Raw genomic sequence first — 26,269 nt, 5'->3', positions numbered from 1 at the left:
TTTGATAGAATTGAAATAACACTAATGTGTGTGATATCTCTTTATGGTTTCCTGAACATTTTAATATGAGCTTGATAATATTTGAGTAGCATACCTTTCGTAAAAGCCCTAATGCATGATTATGTTGAGGTTAAAGCAGCTGTTACTCTAGCAGTGCACAGCTCTCTGTGTGCTCTGCTCTAATAAGAAAAGCTGGGGATGGTTTTAAGCTTGAGCAGAAATCAAACATGACAGTACTATTACAACATATCATGGCACAGCACACATGGATATCCCATATAAAGAATTGATGTGCAGTTTCAGTGAATAGTCAACTCTCATTTAACACTGTGCATTCCCACTGTATCAAAAAGTCATAAGGCCACTCATTAAAGTTTAATACAGTGACTGGCGTACAGTGGATCTATCAGTGTTCAGCCCAAGCACTCCCCTGGCAGAGCTTATAGAAAGCTATCCATTCATCAAGCCAAGGACAAACTGGGAGTGACGCCCCTTAATGTTTGTGTGCAGCTCAAATGTGCACTAAAGGATATAGTAATAAAGGTATATAAACACTGTCAGGAGTCACAGCAAAGAGCAGTGGAAGTATCACAAGTAAATGTCAGGAGAGAGTGTTTCAAAATGGAAAAATGTGATTACTTTGACAAAATAGTCCCAGTTATACAACTATACATCCATCACACGCCTTAACAAGCCTCTTTCCTCTGCTTCAGTCTGTTCACAGTTCTCCAGAGGAGTGTACGCCATTTTCGGATTCTACGACAAGAAGTCAGTCAACACCATCACGTCTTTCTGTGGGACACTCCATGTCTCTTTCATAACACCCAGCTTCCCTCTGGATGGGAATCAGCAGTTTATCATCCAGATGAGGCCTGATATCAAGGGGCCTCTGCTCAGCCTTATCGAGTACTACAAGTGGGACAAGTTTGCCTACCTGTACGACAGTGATCGTGGTAAGTGAGGGTGTGAAAGGGAGACAATGCCTGGGTACGCAAACAGCTACACAACAATACATAACCACAATACAACTGCATCAGATACTTTCACAGTGACATCAACAATTCAGAATTTAAGTATTAGGAACTCATATTTCCACATTATGTAACTGTGCAATAGTGCAAAAACACTATCCAGCACATACTTTCTGCCATGTTCCTGCTTCAGCATCTCTGATCATCTGTTCCTCTCTTAATACCTGCATCATTTAATCACCAGAAAAAAATGTGCAGCTGTTGTCATCTTTTGATGAGCTTCCTCTGGAAATTGGATTGGAAAAGCATGACAGAATCTAATGAAGTACATATGAGGCCATAGCTGCATATTTAACACAGCCAATTATTTTTGACTTGATTAAAATTGCAGGTTTTTTTTTATTTATTATTATTTTTTTCAAATGCAATCAAAGATTGTTCTCAAGCTGCTCCAGTCAGGATAAATGTCTGATATATGCAAAAAAAAAAAAAAAAAACACTGCATGCACAAAGCACAGCCCAGGTAATTTGGGGTGAAAGGGAATTTTAGTTCTCAACAAACAGCTTGTCAAATTAATTCAAACATAGCCCCTTTAGTATTTAAAAGACTGATTTATGTAATTGAGAGAGGAGGGGACACATTAAAGTGACGTGACATATGAAGACATAATTCACCCTACAGATATGGACTTCAGCCCTTGATGTTCATAGAAGTGTGATGTGTTTGCATAATGTGTGCATGATACAGATTGAGACCTACTTTCTTAACATTACAGCCAGAAGTGCAAGCTTGCTTGAGAAACACCAGCACTAACTTTCAATGTGGCCTTGTTGAAACATCATTTTTAATTTAGGACAAAGTTTACACTCTTCACAGACAAACATTCAGGGGTTTTAGCAGCTGAGATTATTACATCTTGAGCACACATTATTTCTTACATGTTACAAAAAGCTCTGAGTAGGTATAAAGTCTGTAAAACATGGACTGTATTCATGGAACATTGTTTCTAAAAGTGGAATAACTTGGAGGACAAAGTGGAGCAGAGGGTTTTGTGAGCAGTAGGAATCTACTCTCTGTCCCTTTTGAATTGAGTTATGACTTTCATTCGTACTCCTGTTATGGGAGATATCATCAGAAGTTTTATTACCATATGCTGATTCCACCACTCAATGCCACTGTTCCTATTGTAGAATAAACACAGGCTTTACTTATCATGTGATCCATATGTTTTGTTGTATTACCCTTGTGTTAATTGGAGATAACAGCAGATATTTTGAAATTCTCACTGATTGGTTCGAGGAAAATAATATGCCAGAACATTTTGGTTACTTCTGTGCAAATATAAAGCTTTTTCCAGTGCAAGCTACCCTACAATACCTTGCCCATGACTACTTCACTAAGGTTTAACAATACAACCATTTATATAGAATACATGATAATAACCAGGGAGAAAATGGTTAAGAAGTGGCACTTGACTAACAAGTGCTACTTGCCACTTAATAACCATAGAGGCAGATATCTTTTCTTAACTATATAACCTTCCAGGCCTGCTTCGGCGGCAGAGCAGACGCCCGGTTCTTGAAGCTTCGTCCTCTGTATAAAATGCCATAATGTCGTTATTTCTCGTGTTTTGAATCTGAAATGGTCTGAAGGTACAGCTCAGTTGGTTTTTCAAAAGCTATTAACTGACTTTGAAGTGATAAAACTTGGCATTGTGAATGTGGAATTTTCTTTAAAATGGCTTTCGCCACTTTACCCTGGTCCTCTGTAAAACCACTTTCTTTGAATGTTCTTAACTGCGGTTTTTGAACGGTAAGATTTTTCCAGAAAATACCATCTTTTTGGAGGTGAGGATCCTATCCCTGCATACCAGCACAAGCAGAAGCTGATGTGCTCAAGTGGACACACGGCCAGTCACAAAACAAAACACCGTTATAAAAATAACTATAGCCAATCGTATTGTTTAACATCACAGCAGGAGCAGAAATCCAAGCTGATCTGACTAAGTCTGGTATATTTACTACAGTTTTAAGAGTTCATCTTATAAATCACATTTTGCAAAATAAAGCACCTTATAAACCCAAGGTAACACTGCTGTAGGACAAGAACACCATCAAAAACAATAACAACAACAATCTATGTAGGGGCTGCAGCAGAGCAGCAGATACTGCAGTGTTAAACCACAGCTTAGCTAAACCAAAAATATTATTTTCTATCCAGCCACAGCAAAGCCCAAGTGGAGTCCATGGCAGGTTTTACTGTTAGCAACACATCTATGTGAAACAATTCTTAAAGCAAGGTGTTGTCTGAGCATTCACGTCATGTTCTTCTTCAGCTTTGTGCTGTTGAACTTTCTGAGGTGAACACGTCTGGGAGCTTCCAGGCCTGTACTGTGAGCCTCAGGGTAGACCGTGCTTTTGAGAGGAGAGACAGAGACAGAGAAACAACCCAACTCACAATCACAGAACAGGCACACACCAACACACACATGCAGCTGAAAAGTAGATAAAAACTGATGACTGTCTGGTCACAAGCTCTAACTTAATGTCAATCACCATCTTCCTGATCCATCAACCAGTCAATCAGACAAATCAATCCCAGAGGATAGGGAAGAGATGCTTTTTAGTTGTGTCTCAAAACTGGAAGAGTTTGTGCTGAATGATAACAATCAGTGCTTATCTGATTGCACAGTTAAGTCAACAAAAAGTTATTATAAGAGCAAAAAATTGTGCCCTTTGCAAAAGAACAGCCTTGTTCTGATGAAATGCATGAAAACTTTGGAGTCGAAGTGAAAGTGTTTTTAGGTCACGTGCACCTGGAATTGGATAAGATCACAGACTGTTTTTCTGCAAGACAGTCAGAGATAAAAAATTATCCATCCTTAAACTTTAATATCCAGACTTGGTTCATATTCAAATCCATTTCATCTCTATTCTTTGATCCCTTTCATCAGTGACTTCTTTTGCATTCCACACTGATAGAAGTCTAGAAATTATACTTTTTCTAGCTGAAGCGCTCCCTCTTTGTCTGAGCAGCTTTTCACACCATGCATAGTTTTTCAACCTCTTATTTTTTTAATACAGTGTCTGCATATCATAAAACAGATTCATGCATTAAGTGAAGAAAAAATATGATTACAGCTTCTGTGTTGTCTCACTTTGCTGTGTCATGCACTTCATTTCATCCGCTGATTGTGATTCTGAGACTTGTGTCATTATGGAACAATGTGGCCTCTTTCATCACCGAGTGATCAAGCAGCACTGAAGAGGAAGTCTCTTGAATTTCTCTATTTTCCAACACGGTTGTTGCAACAAAACAATTGAATTCATGCATCGATAACATCTGATTACACTATTAACTCTTTTTTTTTTTCCATAGAAATGCTTTGCTCTAATGGTACACATTCCTCTTCTCCAATGTAGAACGAAAATAGTGTTTTGTTTTTCCTTTTTTTTTCTTTCCAGTTTTTCTCCTTTTTTTTGCACTTTGAAGCTGTTAAATTCTCTTGAAAATCTGAGTATTTTCCATGGCTGCTCTATGTCTGCTCTTTATACACGTCATGTTTACACTATCAATGTACTCACACCCGCTTCAACTCAACATCAACTTAACCCAGTTTGATTTACAAAGCACATACAAATACTTTACCCAAAATGTCCGAGGATAGGCACTGAGAGATTCAAAAATGAAAAAGCACCACACAAGACTTTAAGATACTTCATGAAACCACTACAGAAAAAAAGAGATGTTAAAAGTTTGTTACTTTTAAAGTTTTCAGATATCCTTTCAAACATTGGAAAGAAGTCATTTTAATGTTTGTGGGTAGTAAGCTATACCAAGTTTTTTGGGCAGAAGTAAGAAGTCTTGAGGTGCTTGTGCCGGTTACAGGAGGATCAAATAAAGACTGAATGTCGTGCATAATTTAGGGCTTGGTCATTTGAGTGACGGGTGGCTCTGCTTGTTGTATTCTAGGTGTCACATCAGCAAAATTCAGTGTTTTATTTCCTGGCTGTGTTTCTGTGGGTGGGGCCTTTCAGGGGATTTCTCTTTCCATCCAGAAAATGGGCAGAACAACATGGCTTACAGTGTGGTTTATTCTGTGAGTAAGCTGCCAAAAAGTCAGCTTGGACATTTTTCAGGACACAAGAAGTAGCTCTGCCAACAGTTCACGGCACATTTGACACTTTGATGGTCTAAGAGTAGATCTGGATCAGTTGAGGTTCCCCTTAAATGCATAAGATGCAACTATAGTGCCAGATCCCACTGTAATTAGTGTTGTTCATGAATGGTGATTATCCTGCCTGTGGTGTACAAGTTTGGTCTCAAAGACTGTTTGAAAAAATGTGTCAGTTAAGGGTCCTGAAAAAAAGGGTTGAAAGTGGGGGTGTTAACATCTGGTATAAAAACCCTTTTGTTTTGGTTAGCTGCTTTGACACACCACACTCACACTGCTGTTGCTGCAAACAAAAGACTTTGCCCCTTGATTGAAGATGCTTTATGATCAGGGCTGGAATCAAATAAAATTGAGATAAATACAAAATTAACAGCATATCACTCTTTGTATCCACATGTGCAAAACATTTACAACAAGCTTGTAAAACCAGGCAATGCTAACATACTGAATGTTTGCACTTATAAGCTACTTATCATCCTTGTTAACTTCCTGGTTTGTTAGATTTCAATGATCCTTTAACACTAAACCACATTCGGAGGCTTGGGCTTCACATAAAATTAACAGTTTTGCCCAATGATGTGACACTGAGCCATTAGGAAAAAAAGAGACTAGTTATTTCAGTTACCAACTTTAAGTCTTAATAATGCTTAAAAGTCCATGAGCTTCACTCTTGCTCTCATCCTTTCTTATTCCTCCTCTCCCAGAATCCCTTGCTAATCTTCCCCGTCAGCCTCGCTCTGACTTAAACGGTGCCCCTCTTAAAAACTAGAGGGCACTTTTCAACCTGCTGTTCTAAATTGTCCTCCTGCTAATGCTAGCTCTGACCTGCTGTCTCCTACTGTACGTCCCTGGTGCCACTGAAGGGGCCTGTTGTGCATATTTCATCATTGCATGGCTGTCTAATTAGGTCAGTGTGAGCCACTCATTCCCATGGTAACCAGAGTGTGGAGAAAGACAGCGAGAGAGACAGAGGGAGATTGTAAGTGACTGAGCGGGTTGGTAAATGATGCAAGGATGTGCGTGGGTGTTTCTCAGTCAAAGACAGAGCCGAGGGACAGGCGATGGAGTTGCCACTGGTTATGATGAATTCTATTAGCACGTTGAGACTAATGGATGAGCCGACACCAGCTTTGTCAGTTGTTGTCAGTAAGTCAGTTCAGATAATGGATGCATGTATGTGGGCGGAAAGGCACTCTGAGGCACTCTTAATTACATTCCTTTGTCTCGCTGAATGCAGACATGTTCTGAGTGAGACTTTCAGGAGTGCATTTTGACACAGGACCACTGTTATTTTAGTGCTGTGACTGAGATTGATGAAAATGGAAGAAAAAGGGAGAAAGGAAAAGAGAAATAAAGACAATTTATTCAATTTTATATAATATTGCTTTTTTCATCACCACTCAGATAAAAGCAACACTTGTATTCCACCTGAAATACATTTTAATGTTAAATACCAATGCAAGAGCTGGTGTGTCCATTCAGTAGTGATGAGGAGACCCCTCACAGACCTACGCTTTGTAACCTTTATTAAAGGCACCTTGACTCCAACTTTATGAACTACATCTTAAAGTAAGAGGAAACTCAAACAGAACAAACAGTTCCTGGTTATTAAACACTCTACAAAAGCAAACGAGACCACTAGCATCAAGACTGAGCATTTCTATCTTTTTATTTTTAATGCCTGAAACTGCTGGCAGTGGGTAGGTTCCAGTCGTATGGTGATGAACTACTCTCAGCCAGAACAGCCCAGAGTTTATCTTTCTCGTGCTAAGACTTCCTATGAGTCATGCAGATTAATCTTCCCACAAAGCAGGTTGAGATCAAAAAAGAAAACAAAAACTGCATGTATGGTACAAAAGCTGCAAAGATATACAAGGTATTTTTTTGTCCACAGGGGGCACCAAAATGGACACAAACTAGGAAGTCTTCAGGGCTTTTACCATCCCTTTTGCCATCTTTGCTGAATAACATTGAACTCTTGCAGTGAAATGGCATTGATAATAAAAGTCTTTATGAAGTGAAGATGCAAATATAAGTGCAAATACTGATATTGCACTAAAGATAAGCGTACAATAATGCCAAGAGACTAACTAGAAGACTCAGTAACCAGTGAGCTACCTAGTGTTTACTGCAGTGGGTGTCTTCTCTTTCGATGGCCACAGTAATTGGGAGGTTGTTAATCTGATGTTGGAACTTGTTGCAAAAACTATGGCTGAAGCATTTAATGTCCTGCAAACTTTTTAATGTGTAGTTGTAGTTGTAATTTTCTATATCCACTGATTACAGTTAATAAATTGGCAGCTATAAAAGCTTTTCTGTTGACTTGAGTCTACTAGGCTAACATTGCATATCTATGCAATGTCACAACCCAGTGCAAGTGCTGCATGTGCCGGAAGGACAGCTATATCTTCATCTAAATTTTATGTTATTTCTGTGGGATGAAGAAACCATAGCTACTTACTTTAACTGATGGTTTAAAACAGAACAATAATTTTTCTAGTGGTTTTGCTTCTTGTTATACCGATTTTAAAGAATCTAAAACTATAGAGCCTGACTATCAAAAGATGACCATCTTTACTTCACTTTTAAACAACAGTGTGCAAACAAAAGTTTTATCTCCCACTGCTACACTATCCAAATCCAAAAAATTCCAAATTTTGCTCAAGAGTCCCCAATCAACAAAGCTAGAGAGAAGGGAAGCTTTAAATGTATCATGTGCAGAGTGGACAGATATACCTGAAGGGAAGATGTTGGACCTTTACCATAGGGGGATTAAAACAATAGCTTGACGTACAGGGATTATGAGCATTATAGAGCCGCATTTGTAGGCCATGAGCTGCTTTCCTCTTTGCATTATTTATAAACCGTTCTTTTCCTCATTTAAATAGTTTTGCATCATATTATGCATGCAAGTATACCGTCACATACATCATCACATTTAGATGTTTTTGATCAATGAGCCTGAAATTATCTTTCTACAGTCAAGACTGCTCATGTGATCACTGGTGGAGAGGCAATCATTTTGTCACAGGGGAAAAGGAAGTGTTGCTGTACTTCCACTCCTGTGTTGTGGTATGATAACGAATCATGCTTTGCATATTAGTCTGTCTTCTTACTCTTTCCTTGACCTTTTAAATCCAGGGCAACTTAAGGGGAAATGAGAGGTCACAGATAGCTCTGTGCCTGTTTGAATGGATGGCACAATGTTGGCTGCTAACCAATAAATAGCATATGTCTCACTGAGGCAGGAGCGATAATAAGGCATTCATATCCAAGGGGAATATGCATCATTCAGTGCAGCATGTCTTTATGAACCACAGAGGATATTAGTGTTAGCTTGATTTACAGCAGCAACACAGTATTTCTTTTGTGAGGTAATAACAGGGATCATTGTGGAGCCATAATGTTATTATCTTCTGAAGACTAACATGCAGCAAGTTTGACAAAGACAGTCATATAACTAGCACCTTATAAGAACTGGTGTACAGTATTACCAACAAATACAATTGTCCAATCTGTCTGTCAAGTCTGACGCACGCCTTTTCAAACCTATTTAAACAAAAATCCTAACTTTCCTAACCTAGCCAGTAAACATGCTGTACAGATGGGCATTCAAACATGAGAATGAAAAGTCTTCTTGATTTTTAGAGCCAGCCTCAAGTGAAAGTTCAAGAAACAGCTGGTTTTAGCACCTTTGTGTATGTTTTTTTTTTTTTTTTTTTTTTTATAATAGTGGTTTGTGGGTTTGCAAGCTAAGTCTTAAAAGGAGCTCATTTATTAATTCAGTGTTACCATGGTTGGGACACCAGGTTGAAGAAATCAGATAGCTTGAGACTGAGGAGCAGAATTAATGTTGTGTGTTCTTGTTTTAGCTGGCTAGCTAGCCTCTGTTAGACAAGCTATTATACATGCAGGGTTGTGTGAGGTGAGGTGAAGAGCTTAAGGTGATGCTAACCTTAAGGATACTCTGTGAGGAAAGGACTTAGAATTTGAATGCCATACTTTAACTTGCATCAACAGCTTGCCTAGTCACCACGGTGTTTTTTTTAGGCTTTGCTTGTTTTCAGTCGTGTTTTTTTCCTTTGTGTTAGCATTAGCAATGTTAGCATTGAAGGGGCAACATGTGCTGCTAAAAGCAAAATCACAACTTTTAACAACTCTGAAACATTGTTTTTTTTTCTTTAGGTTTGAACGTCATTTGTGTGTGTTTTAAGCTGGCTAGCTACCAGCTAGGAAGAAAAAAAAATCAGAGATTGAGGTTGTGTAAACCACCAAATCACAAATTAGAAGTCATTTAACGTAAAATCTCTCATAGTGTATTTTTACTTGTCTGATAAAAAGACAAGTAAAAATAAAATTCAAAAAAAAGATGTGACACATGGGTTTTTATGGGAAGCATAAATGAGCAGTTGAGTGTAGCATGTAAAGAAACAAAAGCGCTCTTTTGTTGAGATCAATTATGAAAGCTCTTACATCACAAGTGAAAGACCAACTTGCCCAGTGCAGAAGGCCCCTCGCAACAGATACAATGTCAAACTCTCTTAAGATCCTTATCAATTTTTTAAGACTTGCTCCTGGCTGTTTTTACTCATGATTAGGTCCATTTCACCACTGGGACTAAACTGAAGAAGAAACAGTCATGCTTTTGTTACTGAACACTGGTTAAAATTATGTTTTCCATGCCTGCGCTGGCACAATCTCTTCAGCCATTGAGTTAATTTTACTCTGTTGGTGTTTTGTATGGTAAGCTGCAGCTTTGTACATTAAGAGGTAAAATAAGCATCCTGCAGCTAGACATGTAAATTTAGGACTATGATGAGACTGCTAGACCAGAGGCTTTCTAGGAGACCAAATGTTGCATGCACCATTAGGAAGAAAACAGAGAAATGATTTTAACTTACCAATGACCTGCAAAGCATTACCACTAACATGCAAGGACAGTCTTACCCGTACATGGAGCTCAAAGACTCATAATCGTGTCAAATTATAATTTAATCTTATTCACCATTAATGCAGCATCAACATTTACTCCCACATCTTGCTTCTGTCCTTTCATTATCTTCACGGTGAATCACTCTAAATTCTAATTATCTCATTTAATAAGCATGGATGAAACAGTCAAATTTAACCACACCATAATGACCTTACTGTAATGATGATGTATAGTTCATTCAGATAAAAACTGCAAGCCTCCGTTTTCCTCCCCACCATCACAAAACCACCGCTGTCGCATGAAATTGATTACATCTGTAATTCACCTCGCTGTAGCAAGGCGGGATGAAACACTCGACCCTTTTATCAAAGCGCTCTCCAAATGCCCTCTGCAGACCAGGGATCAATATGAGCAGAGATTCAGCTGTGAAACGAGATGGAGAGGGTGATAGGAGTAGAAGTTTGAATGTGCCTCTACAGACTACTCTTCAGATTGATGGACAGCTGTGAGGTGTAATTGAATAACTCAAATATGGCAGCAGCTGTCTGTCCATCTTGCTCGTTTTGATTCAGAGATTCTTCAATTAGAAACTGTCCATTGAACATAACCTAAGGTCTTTTCCATTGTACTTAGTGTTTCACCCAAGGGGCAACCTCCGGTCTATGAATATGAGACAATGCGGAAGTGCTCAAATCTGCTATTTCTCGAGTGTTCGCTTGAGGCTGGCTCTAGAAGTACCGGAAGTCACATGCACACCAAGCCAAAAAAAGTTGTTTTCAAAGCAGAAATTAACCTACTTACAGCCTGGTTAAAAAGGCGACTCCTATCTGAGTCGTTAATTTCACTTGTGGCACCCATTGTACGGGGTGTGAATTTTTTTCAAACTCGGACGTTCAGAGGATATTAAGATTGCAAGCTCCCCCAATCAGAGGCACAGCTTAGGGTCACGTGGCGGACACGCTCTATAGCTGTTGGCGAAGCCTCTGCCACTACCGATATGGCAGTTATAGCCAATGTGCTTCATTTTCCATTTCAGAAACAGATGGATGACATCGGCGAGACTACGTCCATGTTTTATACAGTCTATGGTTTTGCCCCTGCTTAAATGCCTAAAAAACCCTGTATTTCAACATCTATACAGGATCATGTTTCAGAAGGAGAACACTAGAGGTTGGAAAACCTCGAAAAGGCAGAAAAAGATGCAAAACTATCAGACTTTAACTTTCTCAAGGCCAGTCAGATGCACAGGAAATCATCCCTTTTGTGTTGACAACAACCTAGAGACGAGTATTTCAAGCCAAATATTGTTCAGCGGTCGAAATGATCTATTCAGTTATTGATTCAATGATTTCTTCAAAGTTACTGCGTTGAGAATTAGGTTTGTGGACTGTATTTGACTGTAACCCTCCTTTCTTTTTACTATAGGGAATCCAGTGATAGATGAGAGAGGACACAGAGTTGGTCACACTTTCTGCATGAGACCAAAATAAATATGGAGACAGAGAAAAGTCCAACAACCTGCATAAAAGATCTGTTTACTCTTTTCCTTGTGCAGGTTCAACAGATGTGTAGTGTGTACAAGTAGAAGAACAACCCAAATATCAGGATATTTTTTGTCATTTTAAACTAGCTAATGTTGATTGAAGCACTGTATTTGACTAAACAAGCCCAAAATTCCCAGAGTTTCCAGCTTTCAATGCTGATAGTTGCATGTGAGACAGGAAGCCAGGAGATACAGATTGTGTTTGACTAAACACTGAAGTGTTTACAAAAAAAAAAAAGAGGAAAAAGACATAAAGCATGTGTTTAAAAACTCAGTCAAAACTTTTGCCATCTCTAAAGTCAAGTGTGTTGTTAGACCCACTTTCCACCTACAGGTTGGTCAGGTTCATGCCTGAACACCCGTGACTCATCTTGATGGGCTCTTTACATAAAGCGTCAACTCTCCAGTGAACCTCCTCTGTGTTTGAACAAGCAGACAGTGAATGCAGACAACCTGCAATAAAAGAACTACGCCTCTGCTTTTGAATAACTCTGGTCTGCCATTTGGATTTATTTTTATATTTTTTATCTGTATTGTTGTTTTTCTCATGATGTTCCCCTTCTTAGAGAAAGTGCAGCCCTGCCCATACACTTGGAGTATATAACAGGGTACAAAATCAAAAGAAGCCCCGACATGACTGGGAGGCTAGTTGGTATTCTTTGCACACAGGAAACACTTATTTTTCAGATTTTATGCACGACATATTTTTTTCACCTGAAGTTGGTAAAATGTTTTTGATCTTATTTGTCAGTTAGGTTCAAACATCTCTCTGACAGTTCTCCAAATGTTTTCGCTCCCAAAGGATACCATGAACGAATCAATAAGACAGACAGAGTGAATAATGTTTTAATCCCTCTTCATTCCCATCCCCAGGCCTGACAACGCTGCAGGTTGTTCTGGACACGGCCGCAGAGAGAAAATGGCAAGTGACAGCCATCAACGTGGGCAACTTAAAAGACGAAAGGAAGGACGAAGCCTACCGCTCACTGTTTCAAGATCTGGAGAACAAGAAGGAGAGGAGGGTGATCCTGGACTGTGAGCAGGACAAAGTCAAAGACATCATGGAGCAGGTGGAGTGGAGAGTTTTCTTGTCTGGATGTACACCAGACCTTTTCATTCTGATACAATTTACACCTGCAAACATCAGATGACACAAAACTATCTGTAACATCTTTAATGATTAGAAATGTTAAAGATTCAATTTAGTTTCAAGACAGGTCTTCATTTTCAAGATCAAATTTTGGCCCCAGACGTTTGTTGGTTTGGCCTAGTTTTGTTCTTGACCCCAGTTTTTCTTGGCCTAGTTCTCTCGAGCTTTCTGACTCTGTATTTGTCAGTGATAGTGGACCTTAGTTGGCCATGCTTACTCCACTGACAAGTGGTGATGTCTTATTTTATCAATAAATTGGCATTTTAAATTCACCTCAAATAATAGAGGATTCCAGTTTATGATATGTACTTGAAGACAAAAAGAGAAAAAACATATTCTGGTCAGCACTGGTCAGTTGTTTGTGCATTCACCATGGTTTAGAGTACCAACAAGTACAACAATTTGCTTTCATAACAGGGTAAGATTTTACAAACAAATATAACAAACACAATGAAAAATTTTAGCAAAGAGATAATAAGGTTTCACAAACTCAACCAACTGAACAGAACCCAAACTGAACAGAAAATTCCTCAGAGAAGCTTAATTGTTGAAACATGTATCGTGAGGGCCAGAGGGGCTCAACTTGACAATCTGCAAAGTTTGGTATCCTTCTGCAGAATTTAAATGATTAACTCAAATTCCGCTTTTGTGTGGTAAATGAGTCATTTTAAAACACTTGTGTATCTTGACTCTTTGCCTTTCTTTCCTTTTTTTAAATATAAAGTATTGGGGCATTCACACAACACACACAATCTACCAGCTGAACTATAAGATTCTCATTGAGTAAATGAGTTAGAGTTAAACAACAACTGGAGGAGATTTTTTGATGTTGGTCAGAAACACCATCAAAACAGGTGCAGGACAGAATAAATATACAGAAGAACAATCCTTATGCCAACACAGGGAACCTCACAGAAGCTTTAGGCTGTCACTCAAAAGGGTCAGAGAAGTGACTCATTAATAACTCAGCAGAAGTCACCTTAAGTCACCTGATATTAGCACCAGGATGAGTTGGTCTGGAAGCTGCGTGAATTTAATTTCTGTTGACTTAAATAAAGTTTATGTAAGATGAATTAAGTTAGAAAGTGGAGTAATCCAACAAAAAACTTACAGTACAGTAAACTTTAACAAAAAATAAAAAGATAAAAAAGGCACAAGGATGGTGCGCAACCCTGAGTGTGCATCAAGAGGATTCATTTTAAAAATGTCAGAAAGAAAGAGGGAAAACTTGCAAAAATTAGAGAAACACATCAGGAGGGGTTGACATAAAGCAAGGAAATTTGAGCACTTTTATCCTGATGCAAAAAATGCTAACAACCGTATTATCCTTTAATTACTCCTGTAGGACAAGAGTGAAAATTGCCTGAAATATGAGCATTTGATACGGAGCTTGGAAAAACAACATTGTCTCATGGACCTGGCAGTCCAGCAGATGTAGAAAGGCACCATAACAATTACGCTAATTGTTCTTTAAGGCTGTAAACAAAACTGCAATTAGAGGCAAAACAGATGCACATAAACAGGTTATTTTTACTCCTCCTCTTACCCAGGAGAGAGGCTCATCGATTAGCATTTAAAGCGTGCCAACGTCTGCTTAACCGATGCTGAATGAAATCAATGCCCACAGCCTCGGAGCCTGTTTATCTGGGAAAAACAGAACCCTTTCAGGTTGAAGTTTCTCGCTTGGTGTCAAAGGCATTTATGTAGGAGATCCAATACATTATTATTCAAATCTGCTTCAAGTAGCTGCCCCGACAAACGGCGACGCCAGTCAGGCAGCAGGATTAGTTTCAGGTGTGTCGATTATGTGAAGCGCTGAAATGGTGCAATATTTCAGGTGTGTTTTGCTCTCTGGTGCCTTTCTGATAAGAGTGGTGCATATCTCAGTTTAGCAGTAGTGAGACTGTGAACGCTACAGTTGTTAAAGTGATAATGGCCAGAACTGTCAGCTATGTTGATAGTTACATATTATATTGTTTGAGTATAATAGCAGAACTGTCTGGTTAGAATTCAACTGTTAAACATTTGTGCTTTTTTTTATCTCTTCAAAGAAAGGATGCCAAATTCAAACTGATACCCGTGGGGGCTCATATTCGCTGTGTTGTCCATTTTGTAACAATAAAAACAAAGTCAGAGGCATAGGAAATAAATTGTTTCTGATATTTTTAATGATCTATTGTCATTGCTCAACCATTGTTTTATCATCATTTTGGTGGGAGTTTAATCACATGTTTTATATGTTTGTATCTTCACAGGTCATCACAATTGGTCGTCATGTTAAAGGCTACCACTACATCATAGCCAATCTGGTAAGTTTTTGTTATAACAACTATTTCAAGAGGGTGGGGCTACACAAATAATCCAATTGTAAATAGTGGGAATTATGCTTTTTAGGAGGTTCATACTGTCTATCTGGTGCCCCTGTGGAAGCTTTACATGATCTACAGCTCGAAAAAAGTCCATGTTATCCTCGCACTGCTGTTTCTGGAAAACCCTTATTTCTGCTTCCTTCCTTGAAACAAATCAAAATAGCTGCTGTCGCTTTAAAACTCCCCACTCCACAAACCCCCTTCCCTCTGGAGGCCCATTGAGGGGAGATCCACAGGCAGGCCTTGGTGTTTGAGCACCTTTAACGTGTCATGAACCATTTAGGAGATCCTTATGCAAATAACTTTGTCTTTTCGCAGAACTTGTGCTATCTTTAGGACGGACAGTTTTGAGCTCAAAAATTCAAAGACTTCTACAACATATGAATATGTATCACTTTAAAAATGTCCTCACATTTAGTTTGGACATCAAGCATTGTTATTTTATACCCATGTCCAAAATATGTGAAAGCATAACAAACCCCATCTGTAAGTCACAATTGAAATTTTGGCCCCAACTCCATCAAAAAAATATGATTTGTGATTGGAAAGATATTCTATTTTAGGACAAACCTGTTTTTTTTCTTATTTATGTTACGTTACATGCATTGTTCTCCATGTACATTCTACAACTTTTATCATTCAATATCCATCTGCTCAATTTGCTTGCCCACTGTTTTCTTCTCCAGACACACACAGCCTGCATCTCTCAGAAAGCAGCTTTGGTCATAATGTTCAGCCCTAATAAAGAGATAATATTTCAGTCTTACTTTTATGTTTTTTAGGGTTTCATTGATGGAGACTTATCCAAAATCCAATATGGCGGAGCCAATGTGTCAGGCTTTCAGATTGTTGACTTTGATGATCCTTTGGTGTCCAAGTTCGATCAAAGGTGGGATGCCCTGGAAGAAAAGGAGTATCCTGGTGCTGATAGTAAAATAAGGGTGAGTATAAGCTTACTGTATACCTGCTAAGGTGGGTGTCACAGTATTCACACATTATTTACCTTCTCCTCTGCCTTTGTGGTGCAGAGTTATGAGTCAAAAATGTCAGTGAAAGCACTTATTTGTACCTAGCCCCATCTAATGTATTTATAACCTCAAAGTAAATCATGCTGCCTCTATCTGCATCACCCAACTTTACACTTTCCTGCACTCACCGTGTGCATTATTAAACAGCTCTATACATAAACTAGGATTTTATGCTTTGTTACACAAAAAAATGCATTTCCCATGAGCTGAGTGATGGCATTTCTTTGGTTATGTCAGACAACGAATGCAATATGCCACTGAAGGTAAGATTTTAAAGCACTCAGTAGTCATTATTATTGAGTCATTAGCTGCTCAAAACAAGACCTGTAGTTTGACAGATTGACAGCCCCTCACAAAACTATGTTAACTTCCCAACCTTCATCTCGAACATTTAACAGTACATGTTCAAATTTGAAATATTAGCTTTAGTCAAAAATGTGCTCAGTTTTGTTAAAAAAAAAAAAAAAAAAGTGGTGGAGATAAGATAAAAAAAAAAAAAAGGAAAATCTAAAGCCGCTCATTTGTTTGTCTACACCAGTAGAGCTAATCCAGACATGAAAAATCTGGATCTGCCACCATGAGAACAGCAGTTAAGCATGACTCAGCAGGTTTATGTGACGGTAACCTTAATGATGAGGGATTCCCACTTTTCTTGTGACCCCTTCTCTAACATCTGTCCCTGTTATTTTGCCCTAGTACACATCCGCGCTGACCTACGATGCGGTTCAGGTGATGACAGAGGCTTTCCGCTACCTGCACAAACAGCGCATTGACTTCACCAGGAGGGCCAACAACGGGGACTGCCTGGCTAACCCTGCTGTTCCCTGGGCTCAGGGAGTGGAGATCGAGAGAGCACTGAAACAGGTAACACGCAGCATTTTGTTGGTGAGGACATGTTGCCATGGCAACAGCTTTGGAAACTCCTCCACAGAGGCAGAAAGCATTTTACAGAGACCAAACAGCAACTGATGATTTCAGCTCAAATGTGGATACAAACAGAATAACTGAAAGCTGCTCTTCAAAAGAAAAACTGAGGTCTACCTACAGACTGTCCTCTGGGCTTTGATGAAAGACAAGTTTACTTTAAGCAGCTGAGAAATAAAGCTGGACAGTCAATGTGGAGCCTAAGTGGATCTTTTCTCTCTATCTAAGGCCTTTAAGGCTGATACTAGAGCCCAGAAGCTTGTGTCTGAAATCTTACTCAGTCTACTTTTCCAGCCAAGAGCAGCTGGTCAAATATAAGCGGTATCCCTAGACTTTAGGTATTCATGCTTTACCTGTCATACTACCTTTTCATAGTGGACAATTGCACTAGTATGTGAGGAGACAAACTCCAAAAAATTACCTGTCAAATGTGTGAACCATGTAAAGACACAAAAGCCTCTGGTGCTTCACCAGGGTGCATCATCTTAGATTTGGATGAGAAGCAATCAACCAAGTGACAGGCTGCTCGAAGGTTTTTCCTTAAAGCTGTATCTCTGCTGCTCTGATGTGTTCATCTGAGCTTTAAAAAGTCACTGAACTCTTCCATCTATCCAAGAGATAGATGTATACAACCCTGCCTTCGGCACCAACAGGGAGATTCTAAGAGCCAAGTGTTGATTTAGAGTGTTGTGTCTTGGAGTTTCTTTGCTTTGTTGCCATTAGTTTATAAACTGTGAGGAGCTAAAACCATTGTTTGCTCACCAATGTAATCAAACTACAGGAAGGGAAATGCACCAAAAATGTGTTTCACCTGCTAACAGCACCACTAATGGCTCTACTTGCCTTGCTATGTTTGAATATTAACCATAGATATTACAATTACATGCATGTACCAGAGTTAGTCTATTATTTCTTCTTATTTCAGATTTTTTAGTTTGATTTCAGGGTAAGGTTAAGTGTTCTCCTGAGTTGTGGCTTTTATTGAGAAAGCTGAGAGGGTTCAGGACAATTTCCTACTGCAGTGGAGGAGAGGAGCCAAACCATCAATAATCTAAAAACAAGAGAAACAAAAACAATCTAAAACTCTCAAAGAATGGCATTCCTTTAGTGTCGCACCTATCTTTCTAACTATATTGCACACTTAGATTCATAGTCTGTGGCTGGACAAATGGCCAAACAAGTGTGTCACAGATTACAAGTAAAAACAAAAGGATAAGACCCAAATGGAGATGTAAAATGGTTCATTAAAACAAAATCAAGGAATAAACAAAAACTTATTCTTAACCGTTCATAGTCAAACTGGAAGTCCAACAAATCCGGGTAGGAAAAGTGTGAAAACACAGGGGAAAAAAGACATGAAATGACATAGAGATAAAACTTAGTAATGTTTTCTGAAAACTCCAGCCAAAGTAAAGATTTAGAAAAAAACATGTGTAGACACCCAGAAACTGAGTTTTTAGTTTTCAAGAGTTACAGCTAAATGACTGGGGTTCATACTGATTGGCCAACACAGGTTTTACATCTGAAAAATACTAACCCCATGTTAACCCGCACTTATCAGTGGATTTTCCCCATGTGTGTGGCTGAAAGTATTTTTACAGATGAATGGGATGGGGTATTGGCTTTTAAAAATGCCCAGCTACATATGTACAAGGCCTCAGACCATAAGCACACAAGGTAGCCAGAAACAGGTGCAACTCAAGACACAGGTGAAACAAATCAGGCTATTTGAAGTGAAGGGAAATCCCCATAAAGGCAGGAAGTAAAACTAAACCAGACACATAGGGTGCAAGAACTACAAATAAAACAGGAAACACTAAAGATGTGACTAAGAAACACCATGAAAACACACACAAAAAAGGAACACGAGAATAAGGCATGACCCACAAGGCAAATGACTCAATATCACAGAGGAAATGACAACCAAGTAAAAAAAAAGGGAGAAGCAGGTCCTGATAATCCTTGTGAGGTCAGCCCACAAATTTCAAAGAGTTTGGTCTCCAGCAGAATGACTTCACCTTTAGTTATTCCACAATAGTAAAGTCAAAGTAACATGTATAGACTTTTTTTTCTTGGACATTGGAGGTGGAACTGATTTACAAATAACTGGAAAGTTTGATGAAGACATCATTAATGAAAATGCTTAGCAGCAATAGCTCTCAGCAGACAGTCAATTTTCAGTTTAACTGCATGTGGCTGCTAGTGCCAGTGTTTGTGATTTGGATGTTTTATGCTATGAGGTTAATCTGCATAAAGGAGGCCAACTCTGCTGAATGCACAGCGTCTGGTTTAAACAGGGCCAGAGCAAAGAGATGCTGCTTATTGTGCCGAACAATTTACAGTGCATTTAACCCTTTGTGTGTGTGTGTGTGTGTGTGTGTGTGTGTGTGTGTGTGTGTGTGTGTGTGTGTGTGTGTGTGTGTGTGTGTGTGTGTGTGTGTGTGTGTGTGTGTGTGTGTGTGTGTGTGTGTGTGTGTGAGTGAGTGTGAGCATGTTTGTGTGTTGCATGAATAAGTGCAGCTGCAAAGCCTTGTGATCCTGTTGCGAATCAGTTTCCAAGTGTATCCCGCTAAGAGTCAAAAGATTAATGTGTGTTTTATCACAAATGAAATCCATTTAAGATGTTTGTAAGGCCTCCAGGATCCTTTCAGTTTGTTTTGATTGGCAACAGTACACTCAGACATAACTGTGTTTACAGGGGAAACACCACAGGACACTTAAAAGACCCCCGTAGTTCTTCCTGCCTTGACCTTTTGTTATTGACTCTAGCTCCTAATAAATGAATAATCTCTGTATATTCTCTGTGAATTTATCTTGGTGTTCTGAGACATGTTGTGTATCCCCTACTCAATTCAGACACTACGGGCCTATACCAATTGTCAATCTTCCCCTTCGCCTTTGTTTTACCCCTTCCCCTTGGCCCTTAAAACAGAAAAAAAAAATCTCCAAAAAGAGACACCACTTGATTCCTGTTGCATCATCATCCCTTGATACAGGCTTGCTATCCTAGACGGAGCAGCTGTTTATTCACTTCCAAAGTGAACCCATTTTCACAAACTGGTGATAAAACCAGAGTGACTAATTCCCTGCGAACAGACACACCCTTGTCGAACCGAATCACAAGAGCAACGAGACAGCTAATTCATGAAAAGCGAACACTACGGTATTCAGCGGCTACATGTTATGTGGCTTCTGAACTGTGACGTTCGCCTTTCATAGCTTATGTTGCTGATGTAGCTCCTGAATGCAGCTTAGCTGTCCTACCACTCATGAAACACAGCACACTGCAGTGAAGTCCATCCGGCGTAGTTATTATTAGCCATAGCTGTAGCTGTCGCTGTCACTGTAGCGATGTTAGGTACATCGTAATAACGAGCAAATTTCAAAATAAAACCAGTTTCAAGTGAGATCTCAATTTGTCTTCATTTCGAGGGCTGTGTTGCCCTTACCCTAAATCTTACAGAGAATTGGCACACCCCTTCACTACACATGCACACACAAAACCAAGAGCTGAGGGGTAAGACAAGGGCTAAGGGGGAGAATTGGGATTGGGCTCCGAGTCAAAAGATTAATCTGTGTTTTGTCACAAATGAAATCCGTTTAAGATGTTTGTTTTGTTGATCCTCCAGGATCCTTTCAGTTTGTTTTGATTGGAAACAGTACACTCAGACATCACTGTGTTTACAGAGGAAACACTACAGGACACTTTAAAGACCCCCTTAGTTCTTTATGCCTTGACCTTTTGTTATTGACTTTGGCCCCTAATAAAGGAAGAAATAGTTTTTATTCTCTGTGTATTTATATTAGTGTTTTGAGACTTGCTGTGTTTCTCCTCTTCAATTGTTTGTACGTCGCCTCATAGCTCAGCATGAAACCTACTTTGAAGTCACTTTGGGATTTTGGATGTGCCTTAAAGAAAGAGGACAGAATAACAGGACACTCAGTAAATTATGCCTTGTAGGGAAGGTTTTCTCAGAAGCTTGAACAGACAAGTCAAAGAGAATGAGAGTGTTGTATGTCTATATGAGTTGACAGTGAAAGAATTCCTTTTCAAAATTCCTCTCATAGACCTTTCACAACTCCTGTAGCAGAGAGGGTTGTCATTGCTGGAGTGAATTCACTGCTGAATGATGTGGACTAAGTGCCGGTTTAGGACCAATACATATGCTTTAAGTCTGCTTAAGTTTTGAACTGGTTTGATTTCCTGTCTCTTAAGGTGCGTGTGGAAGGCCTGACAGGAAACATCCAGTTTGATCAACATGGCAAGCGAGTCAACTACTCAGTGAACATCATGGAGTTGAAGACTAATGGTCCAGTAAAGGTAAAACTTTTTTTTTGTTTACTGTCTTTGGCATAATTTTACTTATTTAATCCTCTGAATGCATTTATTCCTTTAATCCAACATATGACTTTTGCTTTTGCCTTCCAAACAGATTGGATACTGGAATGAAGTTGACAAAATGGCTGTGACCAAATCGGATGTCTTTGCTAATGAATCAACAGGAATGGAAAACAAGACTGTTATTGTCACCACCATCTTGGTAAATATAATACAAGACTTCAGTAATATAAACTACTTAAATGTTTTATCTTTAAAACTTGGGAGTTAGTTTAACACATGGTGCTGAGGCATCACTTGTAGTATTTTGAGAACACAGTTAAAGTTTGGCTCAAGTTCAGATTGGCAGGAAGTCGGTAAAATATATGAATTCATGGTTTCTTTTTCTTTCTTCAAGAATAAGAGCTGGTTTTCTTTTTCTTTTGTCAGTTTAATTCTCAGCCAGAATACACCCGACCGTTTATTCCTTGAAACAATGATGCGATTTGTCTGAGACCATTGCCCTCTTGTTTCTATAATGACCTGTCAGCCCGCTGTGAAATGCTTCTCTTTGGAGCTGCCTTTTCGCTTTGTAATTCAGACCTCTTGTGCTGAGTGGTGTTTTGTGTTCTGCTCTCTGTCCTCCAGGAAGCTCCGTATGTCATGCTGAAGAAGAACGCCGACCTTTATGTCGACAACGAGCGCTACGAGGGTTACTGTGTAGATCTGGCCGCAGAGATAGCCAAGCATTGCGGCTTCAAATATCAGCTGAAGATAGTGGGGGATGGGAAATATGGAGCCAGAGATGCAGAAACCAAGATTTGGAATGGGATGGTTGGAGAGTTAGTGTATGGGGTGAGTTACTTTGAATACCATCAGTTACTCAATCCCTGACTTTTTTTGTAGCCGCTTACATGTTAAGACAATAGAATTGCTTTGAATGACTACTTTTGATATATTTTTGTATGCTTTGATCTTTCCCTAGAAAGCAGACATCGCCGTGGCTCCCCTGACCATCACTCTGGTCAGAGAAGAGGTGATCGACTTTTCCAAACCCTTCATGTCTCTGGGAATCTCCATCATGATAAAGAAGCCTCAGAAATCCAAACCAGGAGTCTTTTCCTTCCTGGACCCGCTGGCCTACGAGATCTGGATGTGTATTGTTTTTGCCTACATTGGTGTCAGCGTGGTGCTGTTCCTCGTTAGTCGCTTCAGCCCATATGAGTGGCACACCGAAGAGTACGAGGACGGGCAGATCCAGACCAATGAGTCGACTAACGAGTTTGGAATATTCAACAGCCTGTGGTTTTCCCTCGGAGCCTTCATGCGCCAAGGCTGCGACATCTCACCCAGGTAGGTCAGAAACTAAACAACTGCTGTGTTTTTCTCTGTTTAATTTACCAGAAATTACTGGAGACTTGCCTGTAAGGAAATTAATTCATAAAACGGAATACAAGTGGAATTTATCTCATTTCACATGACTATACAAGTCAAGTCAAGTCTCATGTGATCTGTACAGATCTGTTCACGTGAGGCTTAGATTTTCAAACTAAAACCCAATAATTTAAAAAAACATTATGTATTGCTACCAGTTTTTTTCCAGGCATGGCCATGGTGCACAGTCTGTAGTCTCTGGCACTTGGAGCCCGGAGTGAAGTATCAGCTTTATTTGATTCACTGGGATCAATGAGTAAGAGGATGATCAGGTCGGGTAGCTACCAAACACTTCAATGTTAGACTGTTTCAAGTGAGACCCACAATGAAAACAAATCTTTTAATTTCAGTTCTGGCATAGTTGTACTTCCAAATCAATGATAACACTTTCCAGTTCGATTGAAGCTCATCACATGATAAGTGATGTTCTAAAGTTATGAAACAAATATGAAGATATTTGCTGCATTTTACATATCTGTGTGTTAGCAAGTTAAGGTTGGATTTTGCCTAGCTAAAGAAATATCTTGCCAGCCCACACGAGATAATGCTCCTGGATTTGGCTAACAGTGCATTTTTTATGTTACCATCAACAGGGCAAGCTGAGTTTACTGGCAATTATCTAAGAACAAAATGTTTCTCTGTGGTTTAGTGAAAAACACTTTGAAATTCTGGGCAGCAATTAGCTTTGAACCTCCTCAGGTCGCTGGCAATTCTGTGGTCTGAATCTTTTCAGTATATCTGTAAAAATAAATAAAGATTTTCAGGAATAGTCAGGGAAGATCACTGGTTGTTTGCTGAAAAAAAGATGCTGCATTTCAAGGAATAGTGGGTAATATTACTATTAATTTAGGTCTCTTTGATTTATGTAATGTGAAATAAAATAAACTGCCATAAACTGTAGGTTTTACAACTTGTGAAAGCAGACACGGGTGCTCAGAAATCATACTAGTAAGGTTAGACTCACAGAAAACACAAGGATGAATCAGCACATCTCTGACAGCTTATCTTTATGAGGTGATCGAAGTAAGTAAGCTTGAGTCCATATCATCTCTGGACCTCTTGTTGAGGTTGGAGTCCCACACAGACTGTTCCTGCACACCATCAGCAGAACGGACAATCGCTTCTGCCCTATTTATTTCAGGGGCAAGAATACAACTTTATTTGTAGTTTTATGTTTATTGGTCAATCAAGTGCACTTTCCCCCTCATATTAGAAATCACAATTTGCTCTGAGAGCTTCCAGATATGATTCTGGCACTGAATTCTTACAAGGTGTAGAGATTTGACAAAACCTCTGCAACTCATTGCCAACCTTATAAAAGTTCCTACAAAATTACAGTAACAACCTGGCAACTTCCTTAAGTTTCTATGCCAGCTTTTTGGAGTAATTCACTTAATAGTACCTCACTTTATTTACACTATCCCACAGAAAAAGTGTTTAAACATACGTGTAACCTCGCCCACTCCTTTGAACAGTTGCAGGATCTCTTGTTGTAGCTGAATGGGTGTTAAAAGTGTGTGAAGCACTGCAGAGTGGAAAAAAAGGGATATTTCTGTCTTTTTGGTTTCACTAGATCTCTGTCTGGGCGCATTGTCGGTGGGGTTTGGTGGTTCTTCACTTTGATCATCATCTCCTCCTACACTGCAAACCTGGCTGCCTTCCTGACTGTGGAGAGGATGGTCTCTCCCATTGAAAGTGCTGAGGACCTGGCTAAACAGACAGAGATTGCCTATGGGACACTGGACTCTGGCTCCACTAAAGAGTTTTTTAGGGTAAGACATGCTCTCTTTCTACACTCCTTGCTCAGGAAGAAAAACTTGGAGGTTTAGCTGGAGTCACTGAAATGCAAAGCTTCACTTTCCCTGTGGAACATGGTGCTCTGCTGAAAGTACTACTTGGTGCAGGAAATTTAATCTTCCTTGCAGAAGTGTCTTGAAATCCCTGTAGGTTGAGTGGGTTTTGTCTCAAAGCATGGACAGAAAATTAAATTTGGGGGCTTGAGAAGAAGTCGGTCTTGAAATGGTATCTACTAGAGATGTTACAGTACTGGTTTCCTCTTATTTAACACCAGCAATGACCGAACTTTTGCATTTTCTGATGTGAAGAAGCTCTCTGAAACCATTGGCAGTTTCAAAATGGATATTTCTAGAAAAAAAAAGCTAAATGCTGTCAGCAGCACACTGCCATTGTTATTTAGTTTCATACAGAGAGGAGATGCTTTTTTGAACTAAATTGTCATGGTATTAAAAAAGGTGCATTCTTGCATTATAACCAATCAGTCGTGGGATATTGGAAGCTAATAACTCTTGACCAGCGCTCCCACTCAGAATTAAAAAAAAGTTACAATTTCTTTAACTGATTAGGTGTTCAGGTGCAAACCAACGAGTCAAAGTGTCCAAACAGAACTATGAACAGGGACATGTTAGAAACATGTTACCATTCCAGACCATATTGATTGTATTGAACAGTGTAACTGAGTACAAGAACAATCCATTTATATTAACAGAGAGTTCTTCTTCTGTTGTCTTTTTTCAACACAGCGCTCCAAAATCGCCCTCTTTGACAAAATGTGGACTTACATGCGCAGTGCAGAGCCTTCTGTGTTTGTAAAAACCACAGCTGAGGGGGTTCTGAGAGTCCGCAAGTCTAAGGGGAAGTATGCCTACCTGCTCGAGTCCACCATGAACGAGTACATCGAGCAGCGAAAACCCTGCGACACCATGAAGGTGGGAGGCAACCTGGACTCCAAAGGCTACGGGATCGCCACACCGAAAGGATCCTCATTAAGGTGGGTGGAATAGTATAACAATGTGTCCAATGTTGTTATAGTATCCCACCTACCCTGATGTAGCTTTGCTTATTTGTCTCTGGTTTGTATCAGGACATGAGGTAAAGCCCCTTCCCCTTCAAATTCTTAAAAACCATTGCAATTTATTGTAAGTCGATAAATTGCAAACAAAATGTTTGATCTTTTTTTTGACTATTTTGAGAATTGACAAATTTGCTGCACTACTTTCCTCAGTCATTACTATTAATGACTTACAATGAATATTCAGATTTGGGCCTTTGATTCAGGCAGGATTTCACATGGGTTTTAAGACCTACTTTAATGAATTACTCTTAATAATAAGATTTTGAATTTTTAATCTGGACCTTCCCAATGTTCCAACCATTTAACTAAATTTAGACATTTCTCCTGTAGTCTTTATGTCCAGTATTGTCCTAGCTTGTCTTTTTCTCTGTTTTTATATGCTTGACAGTTCTGCCTTGTTGTTCTGCTCTAATCTCATATATCACCTTTTAATAACTTGTAGCTTGTCTGTTTATGATAAGATTTTTTAAGAATGTTAAGTTATAATGTTTTTATAATGAAATGTGTTTTCTTAAACCCTTGCAGTACACTTTTTTGTTCAACTACTAAATG

The 26,269-nt window shown here is 39.3% G+C and overlaps 1 protein-coding gene across 6 annotated transcripts in view; it reads left to right on the top strand.

The window, feature by feature from the left end:
* The window catches only part of gria2b (glutamate receptor, ionotropic, AMPA 2b), a 63,687-nt gene that overhangs the window by 32,217 nt on the left and 5,201 nt on the right, over positions 1 to 26,269 (top strand). For all 6 annotated transcript variants that reach the window (XR_012598385.1, XM_074673389.1, XM_074673390.1 and 3 more), the window contains exons 3-13: positions 714 to 953; positions 12,496 to 12,692; positions 15,028 to 15,081; positions 15,924 to 16,082; positions 16,866 to 17,033; positions 21,310 to 21,414; positions 21,527 to 21,634; positions 22,060 to 22,266; positions 22,397 to 22,764; positions 24,419 to 24,617; positions 25,386 to 25,633. Coding sequence is in view for 5 of the 6 variants with exons in the window: in XM_074673389.1 (XP_074529490.1) it covers positions 714 to 953; positions 12,496 to 12,692; positions 15,028 to 15,081; positions 15,924 to 16,082; positions 16,866 to 17,033; positions 21,310 to 21,414; positions 21,527 to 21,634; positions 22,060 to 22,266; positions 22,397 to 22,764; positions 24,419 to 24,617; positions 25,386 to 25,633 (2,053 nt within the window). In the remaining variant the exon portion in view is untranslated. The remainder of the gene's footprint in view (positions 1 to 713; positions 954 to 12,495; positions 12,693 to 15,027; positions 15,082 to 15,923; positions 16,083 to 16,865; positions 17,034 to 21,309; positions 21,415 to 21,526; positions 21,635 to 22,059; positions 22,267 to 22,396; positions 22,765 to 24,418; positions 24,618 to 25,385; positions 25,634 to 26,269) is intronic.

Source organism: Halichoeres trimaculatus, unplaced genomic scaffold (assembly GCF_033239565.1).
Source record: "Halichoeres trimaculatus isolate MK-OKI-2021-1 unplaced genomic scaffold, fHalTri1.1 fHalTri1_scaffold_7, whole genome shotgun sequence".
Classification (NCBI taxonomy): Eukaryota; Metazoa; Chordata; class Actinopteri; order Labriformes; family Labridae; genus Halichoeres; species Halichoeres trimaculatus.
This window is presented reverse-complemented; position numbering and strand designations above follow the sequence as displayed.